This window comes from Haliotis rufescens, unplaced genomic scaffold (genome assembly GCF_023055435.1).
Source record: "Haliotis rufescens isolate VD_foot unplaced genomic scaffold, xgHalRufe1.0.p SCAF_21, whole genome shotgun sequence".
In the NCBI taxonomy this organism is placed as follows: Eukaryota; Metazoa; Mollusca; class Gastropoda; order Lepetellida; family Haliotidae; genus Haliotis; species Haliotis rufescens.
In genome coordinates, this window is record NW_025963902.1 from 8,850,470 (window position 1) to 8,875,599 (window position 25,130).

General features: G+C 41.5%; 2 protein-coding genes across 5 annotated transcripts in view; both read left to right on the forward strand.

Moving 5' to 3' along the window:
* The first annotated feature begins 252 nt into the window (after positions 1-252).
* LOC125382953 (neurofibromin-like) lies at positions 253-20,020 on the forward strand. The gene is made up of 11 exons (XM_048401331.1): positions 253-355; positions 1,121-1,216; positions 11,216-11,308; positions 14,260-14,427; positions 14,876-14,999; positions 16,254-16,400; positions 17,462-17,626; positions 18,051-18,152; positions 18,716-18,853; positions 19,542-19,604; positions 19,883-20,020. The coding sequence occupies exons 2-11, from the start codon at positions 1,200-1,202 to the stop codon at positions 20,018-20,020; spliced, it is 1,155 nt and encodes a 384-aa protein (XP_048257288.1). The 5' UTR covers positions 253-355; positions 1,121-1,199.
* Positions 18,720-25,130, forward strand: part of LOC125382920 (neurofibromin-like) — a 29,096-nt gene continuing 22,685 nt past the window's right edge. For 3 of the 4 annotated variants that reach the window (XM_048401224.1, XM_048401226.1, XM_048401227.1), the window contains exons 1-9: positions 18,720-18,853; positions 19,542-19,604; positions 19,883-20,000; positions 20,355-20,538; positions 21,824-21,911; positions 22,233-22,319; positions 23,010-23,129; positions 23,620-23,737; positions 24,614-24,754. In XM_048401224.1, the coding sequence (XP_048257181.1) occupies positions 20,486-20,538; positions 21,824-21,911; positions 22,233-22,319; positions 23,010-23,129; positions 23,620-23,737; positions 24,614-24,754 (607 nt within the window). In that variant the 5' untranslated portion in view covers positions 18,720-18,853; positions 19,542-19,604; positions 19,883-20,000; positions 20,355-20,485. Of the gene's footprint in view, positions 18,854-19,541; positions 19,605-19,882; positions 20,001-20,024; positions 20,049-20,354; positions 20,539-21,823; positions 21,912-22,232; positions 22,320-23,009; positions 23,130-23,619; positions 23,738-24,613; positions 24,755-25,130 lie in introns of those variants that run through there. The other variant, XM_048401225.1, reaches the window with a different exon arrangement.

Below are 25,130 nucleotides of genomic sequence, written 5' to 3' on the forward strand. Positions count from 1 at the left end.
AGGAAATATCTTTTCTTTTATTCATTATACATGCAGTTCCATTTTAGCCAACTTCTTTCCACTTTTCACACAAATCCACCACGTGACTGCACCGGTTACACCGAGAGCATCTGGTCTTTGCACCGAACGCCAAAAAACGCAGTTTAGCCAGCCGGCACCAAGCCACCCGGAAGCAGGCAGCAAAGCACCAATCACAAGCGAGGTAACTAATGCCAAGGCCGTGATTAACCTAAGCTGACCATGGCGGCGAAAGTATCTGATTGTCGGTGGCTGGCATCACCACACCCAAGCCTGCTCGCTCGGCCTCGTCGCATCTCTATCGATGGAGACGACCATTATGCACATGCATCTCAAGGTAAGTTCAGTCGTATATTTCACTGCACATCTTTTATTTCTCGCACAGAGCGGCCAGTGTTGTCAAACAGGGACGAAGCATGTTCCAAACCTTGCCCTCCCTTGGCCAATTGCCAACTGTTTTTGCCGCTCTCTGATGCACGTTGCAAGTGTTTCCGTGGCGATGAAGCAGGCAGCGTGCTTCCTGTATTCTTGTATGTATGATAAATGCGTACCTTCACACACTGACCACGCCCTCTCACAGTCTATACGACTACGGTATTTCTTCCCACAAACCAACTGCACTTTATTATCATTAATCAATATGCACCATTCGTTGATCCATTTGTTTGTCTTTATTCCATTGCTGCTGTACAGGCCTGCCGAACCGATGTCACACGACCCCACCCCACCCCACCCCACCCCACCCCACCCCCTGGCTCCCCCTCCCAATCATGCTGCATAAAAATGCAAAAATAAATTAATTGTGTCATCCAATATTACTCCTTTAACATCATTTCTTTAAAAAAACCTAACGATTGTTAATTGACATTGTTCTATTCGTGTTACCACTTGATTGTAACCATGGTAACAGTTCTGTAATTATTTCAGTATCATGAACCAGGAAAAGTGACATTCATTGAAACCTTTACATCTAAATTTCCATGAAATTTATTTTTGTTGTTGGTTTCCAAGGTATCAGAGTATTAAGATTTGTAGTGTCATTATGATTAATCTTGTTTTGGCTGTGAATCACTTGTGCTCATTGTGTTGGACATTGTTGCAGACCCTCACCAAGATGGCTCTGTTGCCGCCGACACAATCACCTGACACAACTTACCACAGCCCCTGATATTTTCTTCTTTATGGAACATTGTGAAAGGTAGGTTATTTTATACCTAGGTCTCATTGTACTCAATAATATTTGTCATGTGGTGTACTGTATTTGCAGTATGAAGCACCCTGCTCCTACAATAGCAAGGATGTATCTAGAATTCCAAACAAGCTGCTCTTGCCAGGCAATTTTGGGGAAAAATTGTGATATTGTTCAAAATTTGATTTTTGTAATGTAACATTTTTGTTCTTTCTGAGGAATTGTGAAATTTTAATTGGGAATTTGTACAGTCATTTGCTGCAGACTTGGGGCTGAATATAGGCCTCTGGGCATGTCTTGATAACCCCGAAATAGATTTACATGACAGGTCCGTTTTGTGTGAATATGACAGCAATGGTGATGGAGTGACTGTCAGCAATGCAGTTTACTTGTCCCAGCTTAGTTAGCGCTAATTGGCTCAGGCTGTCGATTGTGGCTCTCATTTCACATTTCACAGGTATGTGTTCCTCTTCAATCCTCAGGGCAAGTTGTGTTTGTGTTAGGCTAGGTTAACCACAACTCTCTATTAAACCCTTTCCCATGAAGTAGCCCTTTATGATCATTAGGGTTAGGTACCCCTTTATGATCATTAGTGTGGGGTACCCCATCATCAACATGATCAAGCAGCCCTTTATGATCATTAGGGTTAGGTACCCCTTTACGATCATTAGTGTGGGGTACCCCATTCCAATCAACATGATCAAGCACCCCTTTATCATCATTAGGGTTAGGTACCCCTTTCCGATCAAGAACCCCTCTACTATCATTAGGGTTAGGTACCCGGTTTCCATCAAGCACCCCTATACAATCCTTAGGGTTAGGTACCCGGTTTCCATCAAGCACCCCTATACAATCCTTAGGGTTAGTTATGTGAAAGGGCATGGGTTAGCTATCTCTTTTACTTGATCCAAAGTAATTAATGCAAAATCTTTACCATTATTTTCAAGTTTCGAGCACCGCAACATCTCTGACAACAAATGTAACTTGTGGTTGGTTTCAATAAACTTTGTCAATTTGCCAAACTTCCGGGGCGTTTACTACGGCTAACATTTAGTCCTATGTTATGTTTTTTGTTTCAATTGTCTTGCAAACATGGCAAGATATCATACAAAGGATTCCAGAGAATCACTTCATTTTCAGGAGAAATGTAGATTTGCCATAGTTTCGTAGACTTGCTTGGGAGCTTTCTGATATTTCTTCTTCAGTGTCTGTAGGAGAGACGAGTGCTGTTGTTCCTGATTAAGTATGACACCAAGTGTTTCAGCACTACTTGTCCATATACCATGTCAATATACCATGTCCATTTACCATGTCCATTTACCATGTCCATTTACAATGTCCTAGACTTGATTATGTACTGCCGTGGTGAGGCTGGAATATTGCCGAAACTTTCATTCACTCACACACATGCTTACAAGACCGGCAGAGTGGAAGGTCGATGGTTCAATCCCCAGGTGGTCGTTTCATTCCAAAAGATGGTAAAGGATGGTACTTGTTGTGAGGGTTAGGGTTAGGGAAACCTCAACGATGGTTTATGTGGCTGTGTTATGTTGGTTACATACCGAGGTCCAGTTCATCAAGAACTTGTCTGTGGTTGCTTTCAGTCTTGTTATGAGTCTATGTGGTATGGGTGGCACAGTTGGTTGCTTTTTCAATTCAACTGTGCAGAGTTGTGTCCCTTAGGCATGCCTGCCAGGGAGAGAAAAGTTGGTGGTTCGAAATAATCTTGTCTCTCTTTAAGACCCCAGATCATATAAAATCACCCCCATTCTGTTCCACCCCTCATCCCTTCTCAGCTCCATTGGAGAGTACTCATCCCCTTCTCAGCTCTATCAGCCTGTAAGACATCATTCTCTCTATGACATCATTCCCACTATGATGTCATGCCCTCTATGACATTGTTGCCTCTATGACATCATTCTCCCTATGACAACATTCCTATTATGACATCATTTCCATTATGACATCAAACTCTATGACATCGTTCCCTCTATGACATTGTTCCGTCTATGATATCATTTTCTCTATGACAACATTCTCCCTATGACATCATACTTAATATGACATCATTCTCTCAATGACATCATCCCCTCTCTGCCATGTTGGTGATGAGAGGGAGGGATGGATGGAAATGGTGAGCCATTTCAGAACAAACTCTGGCTGTGAATGGGCCCAGGGTATATAACAGAATAAAAAGGAGATAACATACACTGGGTAATTGGGGGAGTTGAATATAGGCTTGTTTTGTAAATCCATTTTATTTAGAAACTGAACATGTGTTGGTACAACATGCATGGTGTATGAATGTGATGTGGTAAATATGCAACTCCTGTTTAAATATAAATATAGATATAATTCTTTTCAATTTGGGGATGAAAAAGATTTTTTTGAAAACTTGCTTTTCAGTTGTAAGGATGTTCATTAAGTTTAAACATTTCTTGTTTTATGTGCAAACATTGATTGGAAATGTGGATGTTAAGCATTATTCAGATGAATAGAAGTATCACGTGAATAAATTATAGATCTTAGATGTTTTGGTTTTCTAAAGATCACCAAAATGTGCCAATCTCATTAAAATCAGATCTTAGTGCTCGCTACACAAAGATCTGAAGACATCCCATTACAGGTCATGTCGGAATGAGCTTTTGCGAACTTTGACCCAACAATGAAGTGACTAACAAGAAGTTGACATTAGCCAATCAGAAAGCAGAATTCTGAAGCTTTACAGCACTAGTATCAAACTGACAATTTCTGTTCCAGACTGCGCTTCAAAAATATCGATTCAAAATTTGAAAAGTGAATGAATGAAAATTCTGGAATGTCTAATAGATGGCTAAGATGTTATGGCATGGGCTGTGAAAAGTCCCTTGTTTCAATTGTTTATCCCATTGAAGCGAAAGACGGACGATGATTTTGAAGGAATCCTTCGTACAGCCCGTAACTGTCATTTCGGAATAAGCCATGTTAACCTTCTCAAAGCAGCATGATTAAAACAATGTTCTGACTGTCACTGTACCAGTCTGGTAAACGACACTTTGATTGGTCAGATGAAATGTGGTTCTGACGTGTCCCATAATGGATGTCCTCAGATCTTCGCTTAGCGGCAGATCTTCTTTTAATGAGAATTTGATAAATCTGCTGAAAGAGCGGTAGTGTAAGTTTTACTCCTGTTACAGATCATGTGTTAGTGTATTTGTTGTTTACATATGAATATGGATATTGAGTTTTTGGGACATCACAGCTTGTTAGGGATGTTTCCTGTTGCATGGAACCCTGCTATTCTTGCATGACACTTGGCAATACTTTTCTTTTTTGAGCATAGGGGGAAAAAAATTGTTTGGGTAAATTATTTTCACTTCAGATATTTGTGATGAAAATTAATGTAAAAAAAGTTATAGAGGATGTTCAGATCATTTAAGAAACTTATGTTTAAAATAAAAAAATAAAAGTTAATTTTATTTTGAAAATGTAAATATATATTTTGACTTTAGATAATAAATATTTAATAACATACACTACTGTACACAGTATCAAAATATTCAATTTTGTTTCTGTTTGATGTGAAATTGTTCTGTATTTTCCATTAAGGCTAAACAAAGATTTTGGGTCCTCAGGATGTAATTTACAACAGATTGTTTTTTCGTTTGAAAAGAAATACTCCTAACATCATCCATTTGTCTTGAAGTAGAACAAAGACCTCTCATGATGGTGATGGATGCAGATTTTAAATGTCTTGGGAACCAAGAATAGAATTTTTAAGGAAGTCCAGCATGCAAGCACGCTGTGGTTTTAGATGTGCATGATGTCTATGTCTGTTTTCTGTGTGCAGAGTTAGGGCCTTGAGTGTTTGCGTACTATTAACAAATCACAATGAAGTCAGATGCTACTTGTCAGAAAACCACTGTTGAGTTAGTTTTATGTTCTAGCATCAGTCCTGTGGACACCACTAGAATCTCCATTCGTTACGTACCTGTGTTCATGGTGTACAATGTCGTGGTAGCATGTTTACATATTTTGCTGTCGTGCAAAGTATCATAAATGTGACCTATATTTTGATAACAATCATAATAATTTTTACATTTTTATATCCAAGTTTAAAAATTGAAATCATTACTATTAATCATCCATGTTCTTCCACAACCAGTATCAGTAAGATCAATTTGATCAAATTTTCTCTACATGATCAAGTGGCAGTTGAAATTTTGAAAGTTTTCATCTCATCAACATTTTATAGTTTAACATTATGTGTGATCTACCCAATTTTGCCGGTTCATCTAGAGTTGCAGCAGCATCATTGCATCATGTACTACATCCAGGATGTTTGTTTCCGTCACTAGCCATCTGTAAGCTTTCTCCAGCGGCCATTTTGAAAGTGTAACTATCTGTTGTAGTCTGGAGGTTCACACGGAGAATTACGTATGTGAGGCTGGGGACGGCCCGGCTCGCCTGTATGTATGCTAACATCATCTTGCTCTAACCCCTGCCTTCCTCTCAGCCTAGCCCCTTTCACTGCCTTTGTGTACCTGGCCATCTGTTAAAGTGCTGACTGTTGCGTTGTACCTGCTCCTGATATTAACCTGGGCCCTGTTCCACAAAGAAGGGTTAGAAATGAATTTATTTTCATTTATTTTTTAAAGTGATCTGGTCCGGAGTTGCTATTTACCTATTGGTTAAAGTGGTAGTCCACAAGGAAATGTCACTTGTCCTTCCTATATTTTACTCACCCTGTACTTCTGTACTTACCGGCATGTTCATTTCAAACCCTTCAAGGTGTTCGTAGTGATAAACTATTGTAGCTCTTTTGATTAACACTGACTTATGGGTGTATTACAGCTACGAACACTTTGTGGATTGGGGCCCTAATATTCAAGTAGTAAGAATTCAGTGGTCAACGTCATGGTTTGGAAAATGTTACAATATCCTTTTTCAGTGTCCAAAATGTATGATTAAAGTCCAGGTGTCCTTGTCATGACACTTTAAATTACAGATTTAGTGGGTCCTGAGAAATTTGTTTGTGAGCAGTAAACCACAAGGACCCAATAGCCCCCCTTGTCTAACTCTGTGAGTGGAAATTTTGAATTTTCAGTTTGATTGCCTCTGGTATTTCTATAAGTATTAAGTTTCCAAGAATGGAAATATGATAATCTTTAAGAATCATGTTTGATCAGTCAGGTCTCTAGACTGCCTCCGTGCTCTCGTGGTAGAGCGTCCGCCTGGAGAGCGGATGGTTGGGGGTTCCATCTCCTGCCGCGTCTTACCAAAGGATGTTGAAAGATGGTACTTGTTGTTTCCCTGCCTGGCACTCTGCATTAAGGGGCTAAAACAAGGACTGGTCAGCTCAGTCAGTAAACTGTGTCTGAGTGGGGTATTCATGTTAAACTGTGGCATGGTACCTCAGTGGCCTAGCACTATAAACTCGGCATTGGTCCCGTACCTAGTAACCCCCCCTCCCATATGCATGCACGTTGCTTTATAAGTGCAATAATCTTGGACGCAACGTTAAACCCCACTTCGTCTCACCTCACCTAGTATAGTTACTACCCAACTGAGAACATAAGACAACAAAATGAATGAGGGCTTGTGCAAAGAAAGTCTGTGACTTTAGCCACTAAATTTATTTTGGTCTGGTAAGCTTTGCTGATAAAGTCCATTCATTAACACTAAAATCTACTGAAAATGATGTCATGAGACAAATTCAGACCAGCAGACTCACACGTTTTTGGAACAGGTCGCAAAAATCTGGATAATTTTCATAGAATGTGTTATTGTAAAGAACTTGAATTTATATTCAGCACAGTGCTGACTGCATGTATGACTAGTTTTTGGGGAAAGACTTTGGTAATTGTTGAGCCTAGGACAAAGGCCTGGAGGGGCAGAGTGCATGTTCCCTGTAGTCGTGCATCCTGACCCTGGACTCACTGGGATGTAACCAGGCATCCAAGCATACGTAGAAGTATACCATATTTTACCCCAAAATTGTTACCAACCCCTTTGTTTATCTGCCTAATGTCAACGTGATCTATTTGTGCTGACCTATGTGATAGAGCTTTAAAGAGCTTTTAGCTTTGGGTTTGGTGTTAACATCGCTTTGAACAATATTCCAGTTATATATCCCGACATGTCAGCTTTGGAGGAAAGCCCGAAGTGATGCAGGTCTTAGACGTTTACCACTTTGGTGAAACCCACGAGCACGGGTATGGTGCTGACAAACCTCGAAACTTTATTGATGTGAACCGGGATTCGAACCCACAATCAAAGGTTTCTGGCATGTCCAAGGGATGCAACTCTTCACATCAGGCTGACACACCGTGATGTAACTGGAATACTGTTTAAAGCGGCATTAAACCCAACTCACTCTCTCACTCGGATTGTGCAGGTGATAACATGACAGCAGCAGTTGTATACAATGTTATGATAGTGAGGAGTCATTCAGTTTTGGAAGGAACCATTCTGGACAATGATGGAGGCATAGGCAACACAGTCATCTAAGGTGCCGCAAATTGCTATGCAGAGTTGCATCCCTTAGTTGTGCCAGAATCTAATGATCGTATGTTCAAATTCCAGATTTCCTTTTATCGTTTTTATTTTGTCAGCACCACTCTCATGAGTTTCACACAAGTCTTTGAATGGAGTTTAGAAGTGAAACACATAAGGAGAGAATTTATGGATGTCAACTTCTTCATTATGAGGAACACAATGTTTTGGAGTATATACTTACCCCTTCATCAGGTGAATAAATTCTATGAAGCAGAGTTTTATATGTACCTGTAAGATCAAGTCTCTAGCTAATCACCTATCAATTAGCTGTTGGCTTCCCTTGTTAAGTTTCCACCTTTGTAATGTTATTACTTTTGTTGTTCTTACAGGTACATATATATGTTCTCTGCATTTATTTACCTGATGAAGGAGTAAGTATATACTCAGAAATGTAGTGTGCCTCATAATAAAGATGTTGACATAAAAAGCAGCGAATTGCGGCTCCTTAGGCGACTGGGCCACTTGGCCCCCGGGTATGTTCAGAGCCTGCTGCACCCTGGGCTTTCCTCCCACATCAAGAGACCCGTGAAGATCTTGGTTAGAATTGGTCTTCAGCAACCCACGCTTGTCATTAGAGGCGACTAACAGGATTGTGTGGTCAGGCTTGCTGACTTGGTTGATGCATGCTCATGATGTCAATAGCTGGATTGTCTTGTCCAGACACGATTATATAACGACTGCTGTCATATAACCGGAATATTGCTGAGTGCGGCGTGAAGCAACAAACAAAACGAAAACAAAAACAAAATCACATGTCAAGCTTACCTGGCTTGATATTACAAATGTATCGTTCACAGCAGGGTACTGTGTTATAGTTATGGTGTGGACTATTGCTCACTTTCTTCGGAGCTAGAACTGAGCAACGGTTCAACCAGCTGGGATGGGGCCATGAGCAACAAATACTTTTCAGTCACATTTCGTCTACTTGAGGATCATTCCAGAAAGAAATGCTGACATTAGACGTTCGACTGAGACTCATGTTCCCAGGCAAGTGTGTCCACTAGCCTATATCAAATCCTAGTTTCTACAAGACTTTGATAAAAAGGCTAGTGGACGAACACTCTTGCCTCGGGAAGATAACTGAGACTTGACAGAATTTACTTTGAATTGGAAAGAAACTGGTGATTTTGAGACCCTCTGAAGTTCCTGGCGTGCTTGTTGTTCCTGTGGAGCTACTCTCTCTCTCACTTCATTACCCCTACAGCTGTTGTGTGCTTCTCACTCTCCTCTGCATGTGTGTAGGACTCAGATCTACGGCTCGTCTCTAATCCATGGCAGTTTGGCTAATACATGGCAGAAATATACAATATGCAAATATACTCATTGTCATATGACTTCAAGAAGATGTCAGTTCCTGCATGTCATTCCTTCTATGATGTCATTTCCAATATGCCGACCATGACATCATGCCCTTTATGACATCATACACTCTGACATCATGCCCTCTATGACATCATGCACTCTGACATCATGCCCTTTATGACATCATGCACTCTGACATCATGCCCTTTACGACATCATTCCATCTAAGACATCATTCTCTCCCTGACAACATTCCCACTATGACATAATTCTTTCTGACACCATTCACACTATGACATCATTCCTACTATGACATCATGCTCTCTATGACATCATTCCCACTTTGATGTCAAGTCCTCTATGACATCGTTCACTCTATGACATTGTTCCCTGTATGACATCATTCCCACTATAACATTCTCTCTGACATCATTCCCACTATGACATCATTCTCTCTGACATAACTCCTACTATGACATCAGTCCCACTATGACATCATTCTCTCTATGACATCATTCCCACTATGATGTCGTGCCCTCTATGACATCGTTGCCTCTATGACATCATTTTCTCTGTGACAACATTCCCACTGTGACATCATTCTCCCTATGACAACATTTCTATTATGACATCATTTCCATTATGACATCAAACTCTATGACATCATTCCCTCTATGACATTACCACTATGACAACATTCCTTCTGTGACATCAAACTCTCTTTAACAAAATTCCCACTATGACAACATTCCCTCTATGACATCATTCTCTCTATGACATCATTCCCACTATGATGTTGTGCCCTCTATGACATTGTTGCCTCTATGACATCATTTTCTCTGTGACAACATTCCCACTGTGACATCATTCTGCCTATGACAACATTCCTATTATGACATCATTTCCATTATGACATCAAACTCTCTATGACATCATTCCCTCTATGACATTACCACTATGACAACATTCCTTCTGTGACATCAAACTCTCTGTAACAAAATTCCCACTATGACAACATTCCCTCTATGACATCATTCTCTCTATGACAACATTCCCTCTATGACATCATTCCCTCTATGACATCAAACTCTCTATGACAACATTCCCACTATGATGTTATGCCCTCTATGACATCGTTCCCGCTTTGACATTGTTCCGTCTATGACATCACTTTCTCTATGACAACATTCCCACTATGACATTTTCCCTGTGACATCATACTTAATATGACAACATTCTTTCTATGACATCATTCTCTCTATGACAACATTCCCACTATGACATCATTCCCACTATGACTATGACATTCCATCTGTGACAGGCCCACTATGATGTAATTCCTTTTGTGACATCATTCTCTTAATGACATCCTTCCCTCTGTGACATCCTTCCCACTATTATATCCTTTCTTCTATGATGTCATTTCCACTATGACATCACTCCCTGCATGACATCATGCCCTCTGTACCATCATTCCCATATTAACCTTACTCCCACATGATATGATAGAGGGGATGACATCATAGTGATGCACCATTATCAAGGGATGCAGCATCGGTTTTCTGGTTCAGATTCTATCTTGTTTCTCCTATTCTACCTTACACCTGTCACCTTAACTCTCACTTAATATTTTAGAGTTAAGAAGTCGATATATATATACAACGTACATCTTCATCATTCATGAGGATTGTAGCCATGCAAATAAGTTCTGCCAAATATGAAAAAAATGTTCCATAATTCTCAGAATCCCCTGTGGATCCGAGTCCCTCGTAGATCTGAGTCTTTCACACCTGATCTAGCACTCCTCAGTGTAGTTTGCATATAGCCCTAGTCTCGACAGTAGCCTGTGTCTAGTTGCCCTGATTTAGTCCAGTAACCACTTTAGTTTGCAATTCAAAGTACCATCATGCTTTTATATTTTAGTTTGACACTGTTAAGAATTTGAAGTGATAATAATTTTCCTATTCAGGGAGCATTTGGATGTCTGTAGTAGAAGACACCTGTTCTCTCAGTCTCCGAGACAGTTTATCAGTATTGAGCAATTTGAACAAAAAGATATCATTGATGCCAATTAGAGACTTTGATGTCAAATTGGAGCCATTGTTGTAGATTGCTGTGAGTGAGACATACAAACCCAAATGCTCCCTGAGTTAGACAAGTTTATTTCAGGGATCACAAGGCTGTGGGAAGACGACCATTTGACAAAATGGCAACACTGTTGGCGTATCTGGGCCCCCCAGAGCATCGGCCCCTAGACTCTCAGTGAGTGAACTGTCTCCTTTGTAACAATGTTTCCTCCAAATAATGTCAAGTGCCAGCATATTGAGTGTATGCAGAGTGGATACCGAATTTTTAGAAGATGTGGTACACATGACCATATCACCATAATGTATGATAAGAAGGGTGTATTTGGGTGTTGGGTGGGTGGGTTTGGGTGTCGTGTGGGTGGGTTTGGGTGTCGTGTGGGTGGGTTTGGGTTACGGTGGGTGGGTTTGGGTTACGGTGGGTTTGGGTGTCGGGTGGGTGGGTTTGGGTGTCGTGTGGGTGGGTTTGGGTTACGGTGGGTGGGTTTGGGTGTCATGTGGGTTTGGATGTCACGGTTGGTCTTCTTTCTCCTTCATGAGTCTGAGAAGTGTCAGCAACACTTCAAAATCAGGTTTTACATCCATGAATCTAAGTTTAGTTGGAAACCCAATACTATTCCAAGGAGACGGTGTGAAGCTCATTTCTCGTGTACCCCCCTCCTGCGATATGGCTGGAATATTGCTGCATATGATGTCAAAGATCATTCACTCTGGTGCCACCCGTGACGATCCGGGATAGAATTGGTCTTCAGCATGGTCTTCCATGCTTGTCAGAAGAGGCGACTATCGGGATCGGTTGGTCAGGCTCGCTGACTTGGTTGATGCATGTCATCAGATTCCAATTAATTATTTACAGACTGTTGTCATGTAGCTGGAATATTGCTGAGTTAAACAACAAACAAACAAACAAACAAACACTCAGGTGCCATCATATCCATATGGCATCGATGAATGCTGACACACCTTTCTGCCACTGGTGTACTAGCAATGCAGAAGACCCTCATTTCCTCTTGAAGACCTGGGCCCACTTGCACAAATTAATCTTAGCGCTAAGACTATCGTAAGCCTATGTTAAAGTATGGGAGTTATGGTCATCTTAGCACTAAGATAGCTTTGTGCAAGTGGACCCAGAACAGTAGTGTTGTTACAAGGAAATAGAACTGTTCGCTAGATGTGTTTCTGCAGGTTTGGGATCTAGCTTGCTTCTCATTGCTTATGTAGCCCACATCTTAACATTAGTTATCAAACAGTCCCCATGTCTCACAGAAAACTAAATAGAGTCATTATATCATCATCATCATCATCATCATCATCATCATCATCATCATCCTACATACACCTGTTGGGATTCCAGTGCCCACTTGCACAAATCACTCTTAGCGCTAAGACCAACGTAAGCCTATGTTAAAGCATGGGAGTTTCGATCATCTTAGCACTAAGATCGCTTTGTACAAGTGGGTCCAGGTAAGAACACAGGTCCCCAGTAACCTATGCTTGTCGTTGAAGGCGATCGGGTGGCCGGGCTCTGTGGCTTGGTTGATTGCATGTCATTGTATCTCTTTGTTGTGTGGATCGATGCTCATGATACCAATCACTGCATTGTCTGGTCCAGACTCGATTATTTACAGACAATCTATAGCAGATATATTGTGGAGTACAACCAAACAACAAACAACAATCTTTGAGCTTTTAGTAGGCTAGGGGATAAAGTGTTCATCATGGCAAAGTCTTGGGTTGGATTCTGCCACACTAGTAATGTGTGAAGCCGATTATTGCTGTTGCCATCCATGATATGGCTGGAACATGGCTGAAAGTGTTATAAAACTCAGTGTATTTCAAAGAGCTAATAAGGAAGTGAACACATACCAATTTTCTTTGTATGTTCTTGTAGACAATATATTGATGTGTGGTCGCAGGGATGAACGTTACATTAATTTATTAAGGCAGTATCATCAAAATAGAATTCAGCACATGGAAAGGTCATATAGATTTTGGTTACATTTAAATAAGTGGTTTAAAATCCGTGATATAATTGGTCTTCAGCAACCCTTGCTTGTCATAAGGGGCGACTAATGGTCAGGTTCTCTGACTTGTTGCTGTATATCATTGTGTCCAGTGTGATCAATTCTCATGATATCAATCACTGGATTGTCCAGACTCAATTATTTACAGACCTATGTAATTTCATGGAATATTGCTGAGTGCAGTGTTATACAAGAAACTAACAAAACGAACAGTGGGAATAACGGAGGTTTTGTTTCAGTCTTAGGTTCGTAAGGGACACAGCTACACATTGAACCCCTGTGGAATCTGGATCAGAGAATGTCCTCAGCAACCTATCGTTGGTCATAAGAGGTGACATGATAGTTGGCTGGGGGAGGGGGCACTTATTGGAGCTGGGTGCTTTTAATGCACAGTCAAATAGTTACAGCCCTTCTCATATTGTCCTATAACTTTATTATATTTATATATTAATTGGTTAGTGTTGGCAGGAGAAAAGTGTTCAAAACATTTCTTCTTTTCCAAATTTGTAAAATCTTGGGTTGAATGAACGGTAGACCAAGCTCTTAAAAAGGAAACAAGCAACAGAGACTGGAAATGTGAGGTTTCTGCTGATGATAAATGTCAGGCATTTACAATAGATGGACACTACTTTTTGTCTTTTTTTATATTTTTAAGTTTTTTTCCTCAAATTCTTCTTCTTGATTTCCTCAAAATGTTAAGTAGTTTTTAAGATAAATTTTCAATAGGTTTTAATGATAGTATTTGAAATATTTTATTTAGTTTGATAGCGACTTATTTTGATACATTTTACTTATTTCAGGTCAGAAGAATTAAGAAACCCATTGCATTTCAATTTTATTTTTTTCACATTTCAGTTTTTCGAGTCGGTGGATTCGTAATCCAAGTTTGAAAAATGTCTGGCCCTAGTAAGGTTGCCAATAATGTATCGCTGTAGGGGTGGTTGGGTAGATTTGTGGTCATAGTGTTGGTTCAGCACACCAAAGGCCTGGGTTCAACTCGCCACCTGGGTATAATGTGTAACACCTTTGATATGGCTGGAATAATGGTAAAACTTTCTCACTTGTATAACTGCTACATGTATTTCCTTCCCTTGTCTGCCACAAGGTGGAGCAGTATGGACATGACAAGCACCAAGTTTGAGGAGATCATGTCCAAGCACAACATGCACGAGAAGGATGAGTTCAAGTCTCTGAAGAACCAACACATCTTCTATCAGGCAGGAACGAGCAAGGGAGGAAATCCTGTCTTCTACTACATCGCCAGGAGATACAAGTCAGTAACTGCTTGGGTCACCAGTTTAAAATTGGAAACTTAGAATACTCATTTCTACTGGGTATTTACCAGCGGTGTTCATGTATTCATGTTTTGTGATCTTTTGACTTTCTATCCATCTGTAAAACATCTGGTGTTGCCAATGTTGCTTCTTCCTTCAAAGACTGGGGTGTGGCGGGTGGCGGGGGCAGTCGCCTAAGGTGACACAATTTGCTGTGTAAAGATTTCATTTGTACCTTGGGCACACCAGAAACCTATGATGGTGGGTTAGAATGCTGGTTCGCCCTGATAGTGTTTCTAGGTCAGTACCATCGCCATGCTCGTGGGCTTCGCCAAAGTGGTAAAAGTGTGAGACCTGCTTTCCTCCCACATCAAGCTGACACGCTGTGATATAACAGGAATAGTGTTCAAAGGGACTCTAAAACCAACTCCCTCACTCCTGTTTCAGAGTGGGTGAAATTAATGGAGATCTTCTGATCTACCATGTGCTGCTCACTCTCAAGCCCTTCTACCACAAGCCCTTCGAGCTGGTCATAGACTTCACCCACACATGCTCTGAGAATCGATTCAGGGTAAGTATGGTATGTTCCACTGTTTATTCTCCTGCATGATCTTCTCTGCATGATTGGTGGTGAGTGCTGCTCTGCATGACTGGTGAGTGTTGCTCTGCATGATTGGTGAGTGCTGCTCTGCATGATTGGTGAGTGTTTCTCTGCATGCTTGGTGAGTTCTGCTCAGAATGATTGGTGAGTTCTGCTCTGCATGATTGGTGAGTGCTGCTCTGCATGACTGGTGAGTGTTTCTCTGCATGATTGGTGAGTTCTGCTCAGAATGATTGGTGATTGCTGCTCTACATGATTGGTGAGTTCTGCTCTGCATGATTGGCGAGTGCTGCTCTGCATGATTGGTGAGTGCTGCTCTGGATGATTGGTGAGTTCTGCTCTGCATGATTGGTGAGTGTTGCTCTGCATGATTGGTGAGTGCTGCTCTGCATGATTGGCGAGTGCTGCTCTGGGTGATTGGTGAGTGCTGCTATGCATGATTGGCGAGTGTTGCTCTGCATGATTGGTGAGTTCTGCTCTGCATGATTGGCGAGTGCTTCTCTGCATGATTAGTGAGTTCTGTTCTGCATGATTAGTGAGCTCTGCTCTGCATGATTGGTGAGTGCTTCTCTGCATGATTAGTGAGCTCTGCTCTGCATGATTGGTGAGTGCTGCTCTGCATGATTAGTGTGCTCTGCTCTGCATGATTGGTGAGTGCTTCTCTGCATGATTAGTGAGTTCTGTTCTGCCTGATTGGTGAGTGTTGCTATGCATGATTGGTGAGTGCTGCTCTGCATGAATAGTGAGCTCTGCTCTGCATGATTGGTGAGTGCTGCTCTGCTTGTATGTCTGGTGAAGGTTCCTCCAGAGTATTGTAATATCTGGTAAGCTTAATGCTATATTCTGGTCTTAGTGTGATGGTGACTGGATTTTGTATGAATGCAATGTACCCTGTATGCTAACAAACTAAATATTTGTCTGCTTCTTGCTAACATTCTCACCAAGTAAAGCATCAAGTGACAGAATAACTATAGTAATATGAAAGAACTGAGTGACAGAATAACTATAGTAATATGAAAAAGTATTCTTGAGTGTTCTTTAACTTCTTTGAGTAGTATATTATGTAATGTGCAAATGTTCTTTTCATTATTCTTTCATTTTGTCCTATCAATCAAACTGTAATTTTGATCACCTTCCATTTAAATGTTTTGACTGATGAGGCACTGTGGTACCGTGCCCAGGTTCAAGGGTTGTGTGAGTCTGTCTACTTGTTGTTTGTTTCAGACCGACTTCCTGTCAAAGTGGTTTGTGGTGATGCCAGAGAACGTGTACCAGAACATCGTCGCCGCCTACATCTACAACTGCAACTCCTGGGTACGCGAATACACCAAGTATCACGATCGCATCCTCGCACCTCTTCGCGTCAACTATGTAAGTAGATTAACACTTGTAACATTTGTTTAGTTTGTTTATTCTTTTACTCCGCACTCAGCAATATTCTAGCTGTATGACAGCGGTCTGTGATTGATATCATGAGCATCAATTTGGGTACGATGACATGCATCAACCAAGTCAACAAGCCGGGCCACCCGATCCTATTAGTCGGCTCTTACATCAGGCATGGGTTGCTGAAAACCTGTTCGAACCCAAATCTTGACAGGTTTGTAACATTGTTCGTTAGGGATATTACAGTTGGAAGGTGGTGTGTCAAAGTTTTGTTTTTGTCAAGCTTGTTGGCTGCTTCCGGTGAATTCACTCAACCTTTTGTTATGGCACATGTTAATTGACCTCTGCAATAATCTTGAACGTGGTGGTAAACCATTTCACCTTTTTTCACCATTTCATCTCAATTTTTTGTCCAAAATGGCGGCCTAATTTGATCAAATAATGTGGCTTGTTGACCCAAAAGGTGTGATGTGTTGCTCATGATGTCAACCACTGTTTTTGTCTTACCTAGATTTGATTACCTTTAGGATGCTGTGACATTGTTGGAATATTGCTGACTGCACTGTTAAACAACAGTCAAACTGAATTGAGCACTTTACTTTTATTTGATATACTAAAACACTGAGTGGTGTTAAATCCAGGTTCCTCAGTCTTATAACACTCACTCTGAAACGAATTATAAATGTCTACTTCCTTTGAACACCCTACCTCAATTACATCATTGCCATAAGTTCATATTTTGGCTGTCAATCACACTATACATCAATTTAAATTGTCAACAGACGTCCTCTTTGCTGTCAATCTATCTATATAGTTGTGAGGTAAGTCCTATCCCTGACAGGAAACGCAACTGCGCATGCGCAGGGCGGGAATCCATCACTTCTTTCCTGTGCGTCCAGATGTAAACAAGCAGAGAAACATTGCTGATCACATCTGAACAATTGGTTACAATCTCACTATACATCTTCAAGTTTGACTATTACTACATCGTACAGTAGCAGCTGCACTTCAAGGGGGTATAAGAATATAAGCGTCTTTCTTGACAGAACAACCGGAAGCTTAACTTCATCGATCATCCGGCCAAGTTGAACGAATACATCGACCCTGACCAGCAGAAGTTGCCAGGGACAACTGTCTCCCTGGAGGAGGATCTCAGAGTGTTCAACAATGCTCTCAAGCTTTCCCATAAAGACACTAAGGTTGCCATAAAGGTAAACTTTCATTAAATGACTCCGATGCCAACATAGCTGGACTTTTGTAAGATTCTTTTCAAAATGATCAAAGGCACTGAAGATATTTTATCCTACAATAAAGAATACTTTTTGAGTGATGTCATAATGGGGTGATGTCGTGATGCTGTTAAATTTTTAAATATAGAAATAAAAACAAAACATGTGGCAGACCTTATAATGATGCGAGCAGTGCCAAGACTATTATTTTTTTAGCCTTAGTCTTGTCAAGTAATTAGTTGTTATTTCCTGAGAAGAAGTATGGCAGGGGGTTGTCAACCAACTCCTATGCTGCAGTGTTAGATAAGTTTTGAAATAAACTTGTAAAATAAATGGTATCTGACCGCCACTGTTGATGTAAGCTCTATGTACCCTCACACTTGTTTGTGTTGCATGTGTATTCCAGGTTGGTCCAAATGCCATCCAGGTGACGTCCTCGGAGAAGAGCAGAGTGTTGGGACACCAGGTTCTCCTTAATGATGTCTACTATGCTGCGGAAATAGAGGAGGTGAGACTGCCACTGTCCATGCTGGGAGACGGCAATGTCTTTGTGTTAACCCACAATTTAGCTTTGTGGTCGGGTTTGTAGAGCCTCTGCCTGCAGAGCAGGTCAGTTTGATATCCAGCTGTATCATTGCAAAAGATGTTAAAAGACTTGTTTTGTTACCTGCCTGGAGCTTGGCATTAAGGGGATAAAATAAGGACCTGTTCCAATATACTGTGTCTGAGTGGGGTATCCATGTTAAACTGAATTCAATCACTGGAAAGTGTGGTCCAGACTCAATTTACTGGCTGCTGTCATAGCTAGAATATTGATAAGTGTTGCATTAAAAAGCAAACAAACAAACAAATCATAATATGAATCACTGGTTTGTCTGGTCCAGACTTGATTATGAACATGCAGCCTTGATACACGTGGATTATTGCTGACGGCGAAATTACACACTGACATTGGAACAGTTATGACAGCATTCAGCACTACCCAGCTATTGCTTGTGGATTTATATTCAAAGGTTTGTGAAATGGCAGCGATTTATCATGTCCTAACACAGTACTCATATTGTCTTCCAGGTGTGTCTAGTAGACGACAATCAGTTCACACTGACTATCGCCAATGAGAGTGGCCCTTTGTCTTTCATACACAATGACTGTGATAACATTGTCCAAGCCATCATACATATCAGGACTCGCTGGGAACTCTCACAGCCGGTAAGATCTAAGTACATCCAGATAGGTTAACCAACATTTACTTGTGTTATGCTATATTGAATATCTAAATTTGGGCGCATTTTTACATTGCATACAATGCAATAGTGTAAAACTAAGCTTTAAAGCATCTTCATTCCTCTTCATTGGTCCTGTGGGGCGGTTGGGTAGCATAGTGGTTAAAGCGTTCGCTTGTTACGGTAAAGATCAGAGTTCAATTCCCGACATGGGTACAATGTGTGAAGCGCATTTCTGGTGTCCCCCACCGTGATATTGCTGGAATATTGCCAAAAGCGGTGTAAAACCATACTCACTCACTCATTGGTCCTGTTGTTGGTAAAGTACAAGTCTCTACAAAGCCAGTGTAAAAAAAATCCCCAAAACGTCATTCAGACACCCAGACTGGCAACTTTGCAAATTTACCAGATGAAATACTGCCAGTCTAGAATTTTATTACACTAATGAGCACAAGTTATAAAAGGGTAAACATAAGAATAGTACTGTTTAATGTAACTTCCAAAAAAATACTAATATGGTGGATTGTCAAGTTAGTAACTTTAACTCTTGACCATCAGGCGTGCAACTTTTCAAAACGGACCCTCTGTCATCAAAATAGACTGTCATGGACTGTTGGGCAGGCGGGAGGGGCTGTTATTTGCAACTCTGTTGATTTGTGTGTTTTCCTCCTCAGGACACTGTGGCAGTTCATACAAAGATCCGCCCTAAGGATGTGCCCGGAACGCTACTGAACGTGGTGAGTAAACGTTCACGATATATATCACAGAAACGCTCTTTCACTTTGAATCCTAAAATTTGTTGCTTTTGTGGTCACATCATTGTGAGAACATCTGGTAGTAATCACTCTGTATTGTCTGACTGCTATTCTATTTTAGGGGCCATGGGGTAGGCTAATGGTTAAAGCATTCACTCGTCATGCTGAAGGCCTGGGTTCCATTCCCCACATGGGTGGTTCAATGTGTGAAGCCCATTCTGGTCACTCACTCACTCTTTGCTTTGTTTGCTTGTGTCCAGGCTCTCCTGAATCTGGGCAGCTCGGACCCCAGTCTCCGGTCAGCTGCCTACAACCTGCTGTGTGCTCTCACCCAGACCTTCGACCTGAAGATAGAAGGTCAACTACTAGAGACCAATGGTAAGAGTGACCTCCCTTAGATAGAAGGTCAACTACTAGAGACCAATGGTAAGAGTGACCTCCCTTAGTAATCATTATTGCAAGCTCCTTACAGCAAGTCTCTATTCTATTGATCATCAGAGTTACCTCAATAGAGTTACCTGCAGACTCATTCATTTACAGACTGCCATCATCTTGCTGGAATATTGCTGAGAGCGGAGTTAAGCAACAAAACAAACACTGTTTGATCGTCAGCTGACCCAGGTCATTGACTATTAACAGATTATTGACACGCTGCTGAGACATTGCTGAATTGTTTCTGACTGTTGTGTACGATGCATTTACTCACTTTCTCCTCTACCTTTGTGTGTGCAGGTCTGTGTATTCCTGCCAACAACACCATCTTCATCAAGTCCATCAGTGAGAAGCTGGCTGAGAAGGAGCCGCACCTGACGCTGGAGTTCTTGGAAGAGTGTATCCAGGGCTTTGGGAACTCCAACATTGAGATGAAGCACTTGTGTCTGGAGTACATCACACCCTGGCTGCCCAACTTGACCAGGTATAGTCACAACAGATGCCCTGGTGGGGATTGGGGTTAGGATAGTTCCCCAGCAACCAAACTTGACCAGGTATAGTCACAGCAGATGCCCTGGTGGGGATTTGGGTTAGGATAGGTCCCCAGCAACCCAACTTGACCAGGTATAGTCACAACAGATGTCCTTGTGGGGATTTGGGTTAGAGTAGGTCCCCAGCAACCCAACTTGACCAGGTATAGTCACAGCAGATGTCCTTGTGGGGATTTGGGTTAGGATAGTTCCTCAGCAACCCAACTTGACCAGGTATAGTCACAAAAGTCCTTGTGGGAATTTGGGTTAGAATAGGTCCCCAGCAACCCAACTTGACCAGGTATAGTCACAACAGATGCCCTTGTGGGGATTTGGGTTAGAGTAGGTCCCCAGCAACCCAACTTGACCAGGTAGAGTCACAAAAGTCCTTGTGGGGATTGGGGTTAGAATAGGTCCCCAGCAACCCAACTTGACCAGGTATAGTCACAACAGATGCCCTTGTGGGGATTTGGGTTAGAATCGGTCCCTAGGAACCTATGCCGGTCGCAAGAGGTGATGAAGTAGAGCGTAGAGACTTGGTTGATAGTGTGTCCTTGTACCCTGATTGCATAGGTCGTTGCTCACAATATTGGTCACTGGGCTGCCATCATATAGGTGGAATATTGCTGAGTGGGGAGGTAAACAAACAAGTAAAACAGAACTCTTGTCATAAAAGCAGAATAACATTAGGATTTCACCTGTAAAGATCCGGGTGAGAATAGGTCTTCAGCAACCCATGCTTGCCATATTCTGCGACTACTCTTATCGTAAGAGGCAACTAACGGGATCGGGTGGTCAGGCTCGCTGACTTGGTTGATGCATGTCATCGTATCCCAATCACATGGATCGATGTTCATGATGTCAATCACTGGATTGTCTGGTCCAGACTCGATTATTTACAGACTGCCATCATATAGCTGAAATATTGCTGAGTGCGGCGTTAAACAACAAACATCATCATCATCATCATTATCATCATCATCATCATCATGTTAAACTACGGCATGGTATCTCAGTGAGAAGCACTATAATAAAATGTCTGGATTGATACAAGAAACCACATATACACGTTCACTTTGCTGTGAAAAAATAAAAGTGCAATAATCTTGACATGACATTAAATCCAATTTCCCACCTTACGTAAGCTGTGGATGTCTTTGTAATCACAGGTGTGTTGTTTGTGTCAGGTTCTGTAAGCAGTGGATGTCTTTGTAATCACGGTTGTGTTGTTTGTGTCAGGTTCTGTAAGCAGTGTGATGAAAACAAGAGGCAGAAGGTGGCGCTCATACTTGACAAACTCATCACCATGACGATAGAGGAAGAAGAGGTGAGCAATGGCAGTCCTGAAGCCAGTCTCATGTTTGTCTTGTGCAAACTGGAAATCATAAATCAGTTTTCTGATTGAACAGATTTTGTATATCAATATGAAGGATGCAAAATGATGTTTGATTATAATTTTTTTAAATAATGTTTCAAAATCGTTCCAGTAAACATATAAATCAATAGATACTAAATTTCTACTCAAGCAGAGGAACAATTTTGTAGACAAAAATGACATTTGTCCCAGTGCCCAGTGCTTGCCATAATTACACTTAGTACATGTCATATGTGTTTGAGCTGTGTTATATGTGACCCTCTTCCCCGCCAGATGTACCCATCCATCCAGGCCAAGATCTGGGGCAACATCGGTCAGATCGGGGACCTCCTCGACATGGTGCTAGACAGCTTCATCAAGGTATGGAAAACCAGCAGCACTTCACATCCTGGGATTCAAGGTTGAATATGTCCCAGTGCCCCTTGCTTGTCTTAAGGGTTGACAAAGGCTGACCTGGGTATTCAAGGTTGAATATGTCCCTTGTCATAAGGGTTGACAAAGGCTGATATGGGTATTCAAGGTTGAATATGTCCCAGTACCCCTTGCTTGTCATAAGGGTTGACAAAGGCTGATATGGGTATTCAAGGTTGAATATGTCCCAGTACCCCTTGCTTGTCATAAGGGTTGACAAAGGCTGATATGGGTATTCAAGGTTGAATATGTCCCAGTACCCCTTGCTTGTCATAAGGGTTGACAAAGGCTGATATGGGTATTCAAGGTTGAATATGTCCTAGTGCCCCTTGCTTGTCATAAGGTTTGTCTAAGGAAAATGGAGTTGTTACAAGGTGTAACCTGGCTCATTATGTGCTCAAATTATTCGTTCATAAAAAATGCCGCGGCGTTATTCGATATCCATTCAGTCACTCCTTACCCAAACTGATCTGTATGATATTTCACAGGTGAGGATCGATCCAATTCTGAAATGTTTCACCTTGCACCTTGATTGTATTTATCTTGTCTAGAATGTCAGTGTAAGTTTATTTTGTGACCTCAATTGTTGAATGAGATATGGATTTGACAGACATTTTATGCTGATTGATTTGTTTTCAGAGAAGTGTCACGGGTGGTTTGGGGTCCATACAGGCGGAGATAATGGCGGACACAGCAGTGGCACTCACCTCTGCCAATGTCCAGCTGGTGTCTCGGAAGGTCATCGGTCGCCTCTGCAGGGTCAGTCTCGGTTGTTATACAGCAGGCCTGTAACCAGTGACTACATGGGACTAGATACTTTAGTGTTGTGTGATTAGAGGTTAATTTGAATCTGAATAGTTCATGCGAATATCCTACCTCGATTACATCGCTGCCTAACCCTGTATTTTGTTGTCACCACATGATAAAAATCTTTAGATTTTCAACAGAAGTCCTCTTCACTGTCAACTATCCATTAACAGTTGTGCAGACAATAGTGTCCTACTGCTAAGTGCTCTTGCAAGCGCAAGGCGGGAAATAACTTCTTTCCTGTGTGTGCTATGTTAATTTGAATTTGAATTTCTTTTTAAATGATTGCATAATAGCTTTTTGTGTTGGAATAATAGCTGTTAAGAGGTTATATATGTTTTGCTTGAATAACTGACTTTAGCGAAAGCTTCTTGTATCTTGTAGTTGTAAAAGAGCATTATGAGCAGGCCCACCCTTATGCCGGTATTTTTTGTCTCTGCAGCTGATAGACAAGACATGCACGTCACCCACACCTACACTGGAGCAGCATCTGATGTGGGACGACATCGCCATCCTGGCTCGCTACCTCCTCATGTTGTCTTTCAATAACTCACTTGATGGTAAGCAGGGCCTACAAAACCGTCTGAGACCTAAGTGGATAACACTCCCATACTTGACTGTTGGCTTCAGGGCCTCATTCCACAGAGTGATCTTAGATCTAAGAGGATAACACTCCCATACTTTACTACTGGCTTCACCTAGGGCCTCATTCCACAGAGTGATCTTAGATCTAAGTGGATAACACTCCCATACTTTACTGTTGGCTTCAGGGCCTCATTCCACAGAGTGATCTTAGACCTAAGAGGATAACACTCCCATACTTTACTATTGGCGTCACCTAGGGCCTCATTCCACAGAGTGATCTTAGATCTAAGTGGATAACACTCCCATACTTTACTGTTGGCTTCAGGGCCTCATTCCACAGAGTGATCTTAGATCTAAGAGGATAACACTCCCATACTTTACTATTGGAGTCACCTAGGGCCTCATTCCACAGAGTGATCTTAGATCTAAGTGGATAACACTCCCATACTTTACTGTTGGCTTCAGGGCCTCATTCCACAGAGTGATCTTAGATCTAAGAGGATAACACTCCCATACTTGACTGTTGGCTTCAGGGCCTCATTCCACACAGTGATCTTAGACCTAAGAGGATAACACTCCCATACTTGACTGTTGGCTTCAGAGCCTCATTCCACACAGTGATCTTAGATCTAAGAAGATAACACTCCCATACTTTACTCTCGGCTTCATGGCCTCATTCCACAGAGTGATCTTGTCAGATCAGAAACCCCCTAATTTTGGTAACAGACAATATGTTTTAAAAAAAGATCCCAGCCCAAGGATCAACTGATCTGTCAACGTGTATTTTCCAGTTCCTCCTCATGTTGGTAAGATTTGTGTCCATCAATGAGCCTGCCTATCTTCTGTTTCAGTTGCTAGTCACCTCCCATTCCTCTTCCACATCGTTACTCTGCTAGTCTCCACGGGACCGCTGTCGTTGCGGGCGTCCACGCACGGCCTCGTCATCAACATCATCCACTCACTCTGCACATGTTCACAACTACACTTTGGGGGTGAGTTCAGACCTGTGTCAATTGTGCAAGTTGTTGTTTAACTGCTTGTTTCCATTAGGCTATAAAAAATAATGAAAGAATTGGTTCTCAGGCAATGGCTCTTGAAAATATAATGTGGGTGGGCGTGTTTTGGTTTCTTTTTGGTCGTTCCAAATAATGTGACCAAATAAACAGTTATGTAACCAAATAAACAGTTATGTACAACCCACCTGGGAAAGGGTCTTCCTATATGAACGTATTCCTTGATGAGTATTCCTTGATAGTGGAATACAGAATTTGGCTACCGTTGGTCTGGAATATTTAAGTACTTATTTGAATTTTTAAAAAGGAAATAAAAACGAAACCTGTGGCGAACTTTATGTTGATGCGGGGGTGC

Coding starts and splice junctions, on each gene's coding strand:
- LOC125382953 (XM_048401331.1), top strand. Junction 11,309..14,259: donor CATCGGCCCCTAGACTCTCA/GTGAGTGAACTG, acceptor GTCTGCCACAAG/GTGGAGCAGTATGGACATGA. Junction 17,627..18,050: donor ACACTAAGGTTGCCATAAAG/GTAAACTTTCAT, acceptor TGTGTATTCCAG/GTTGGTCCAAATGCCATCCA.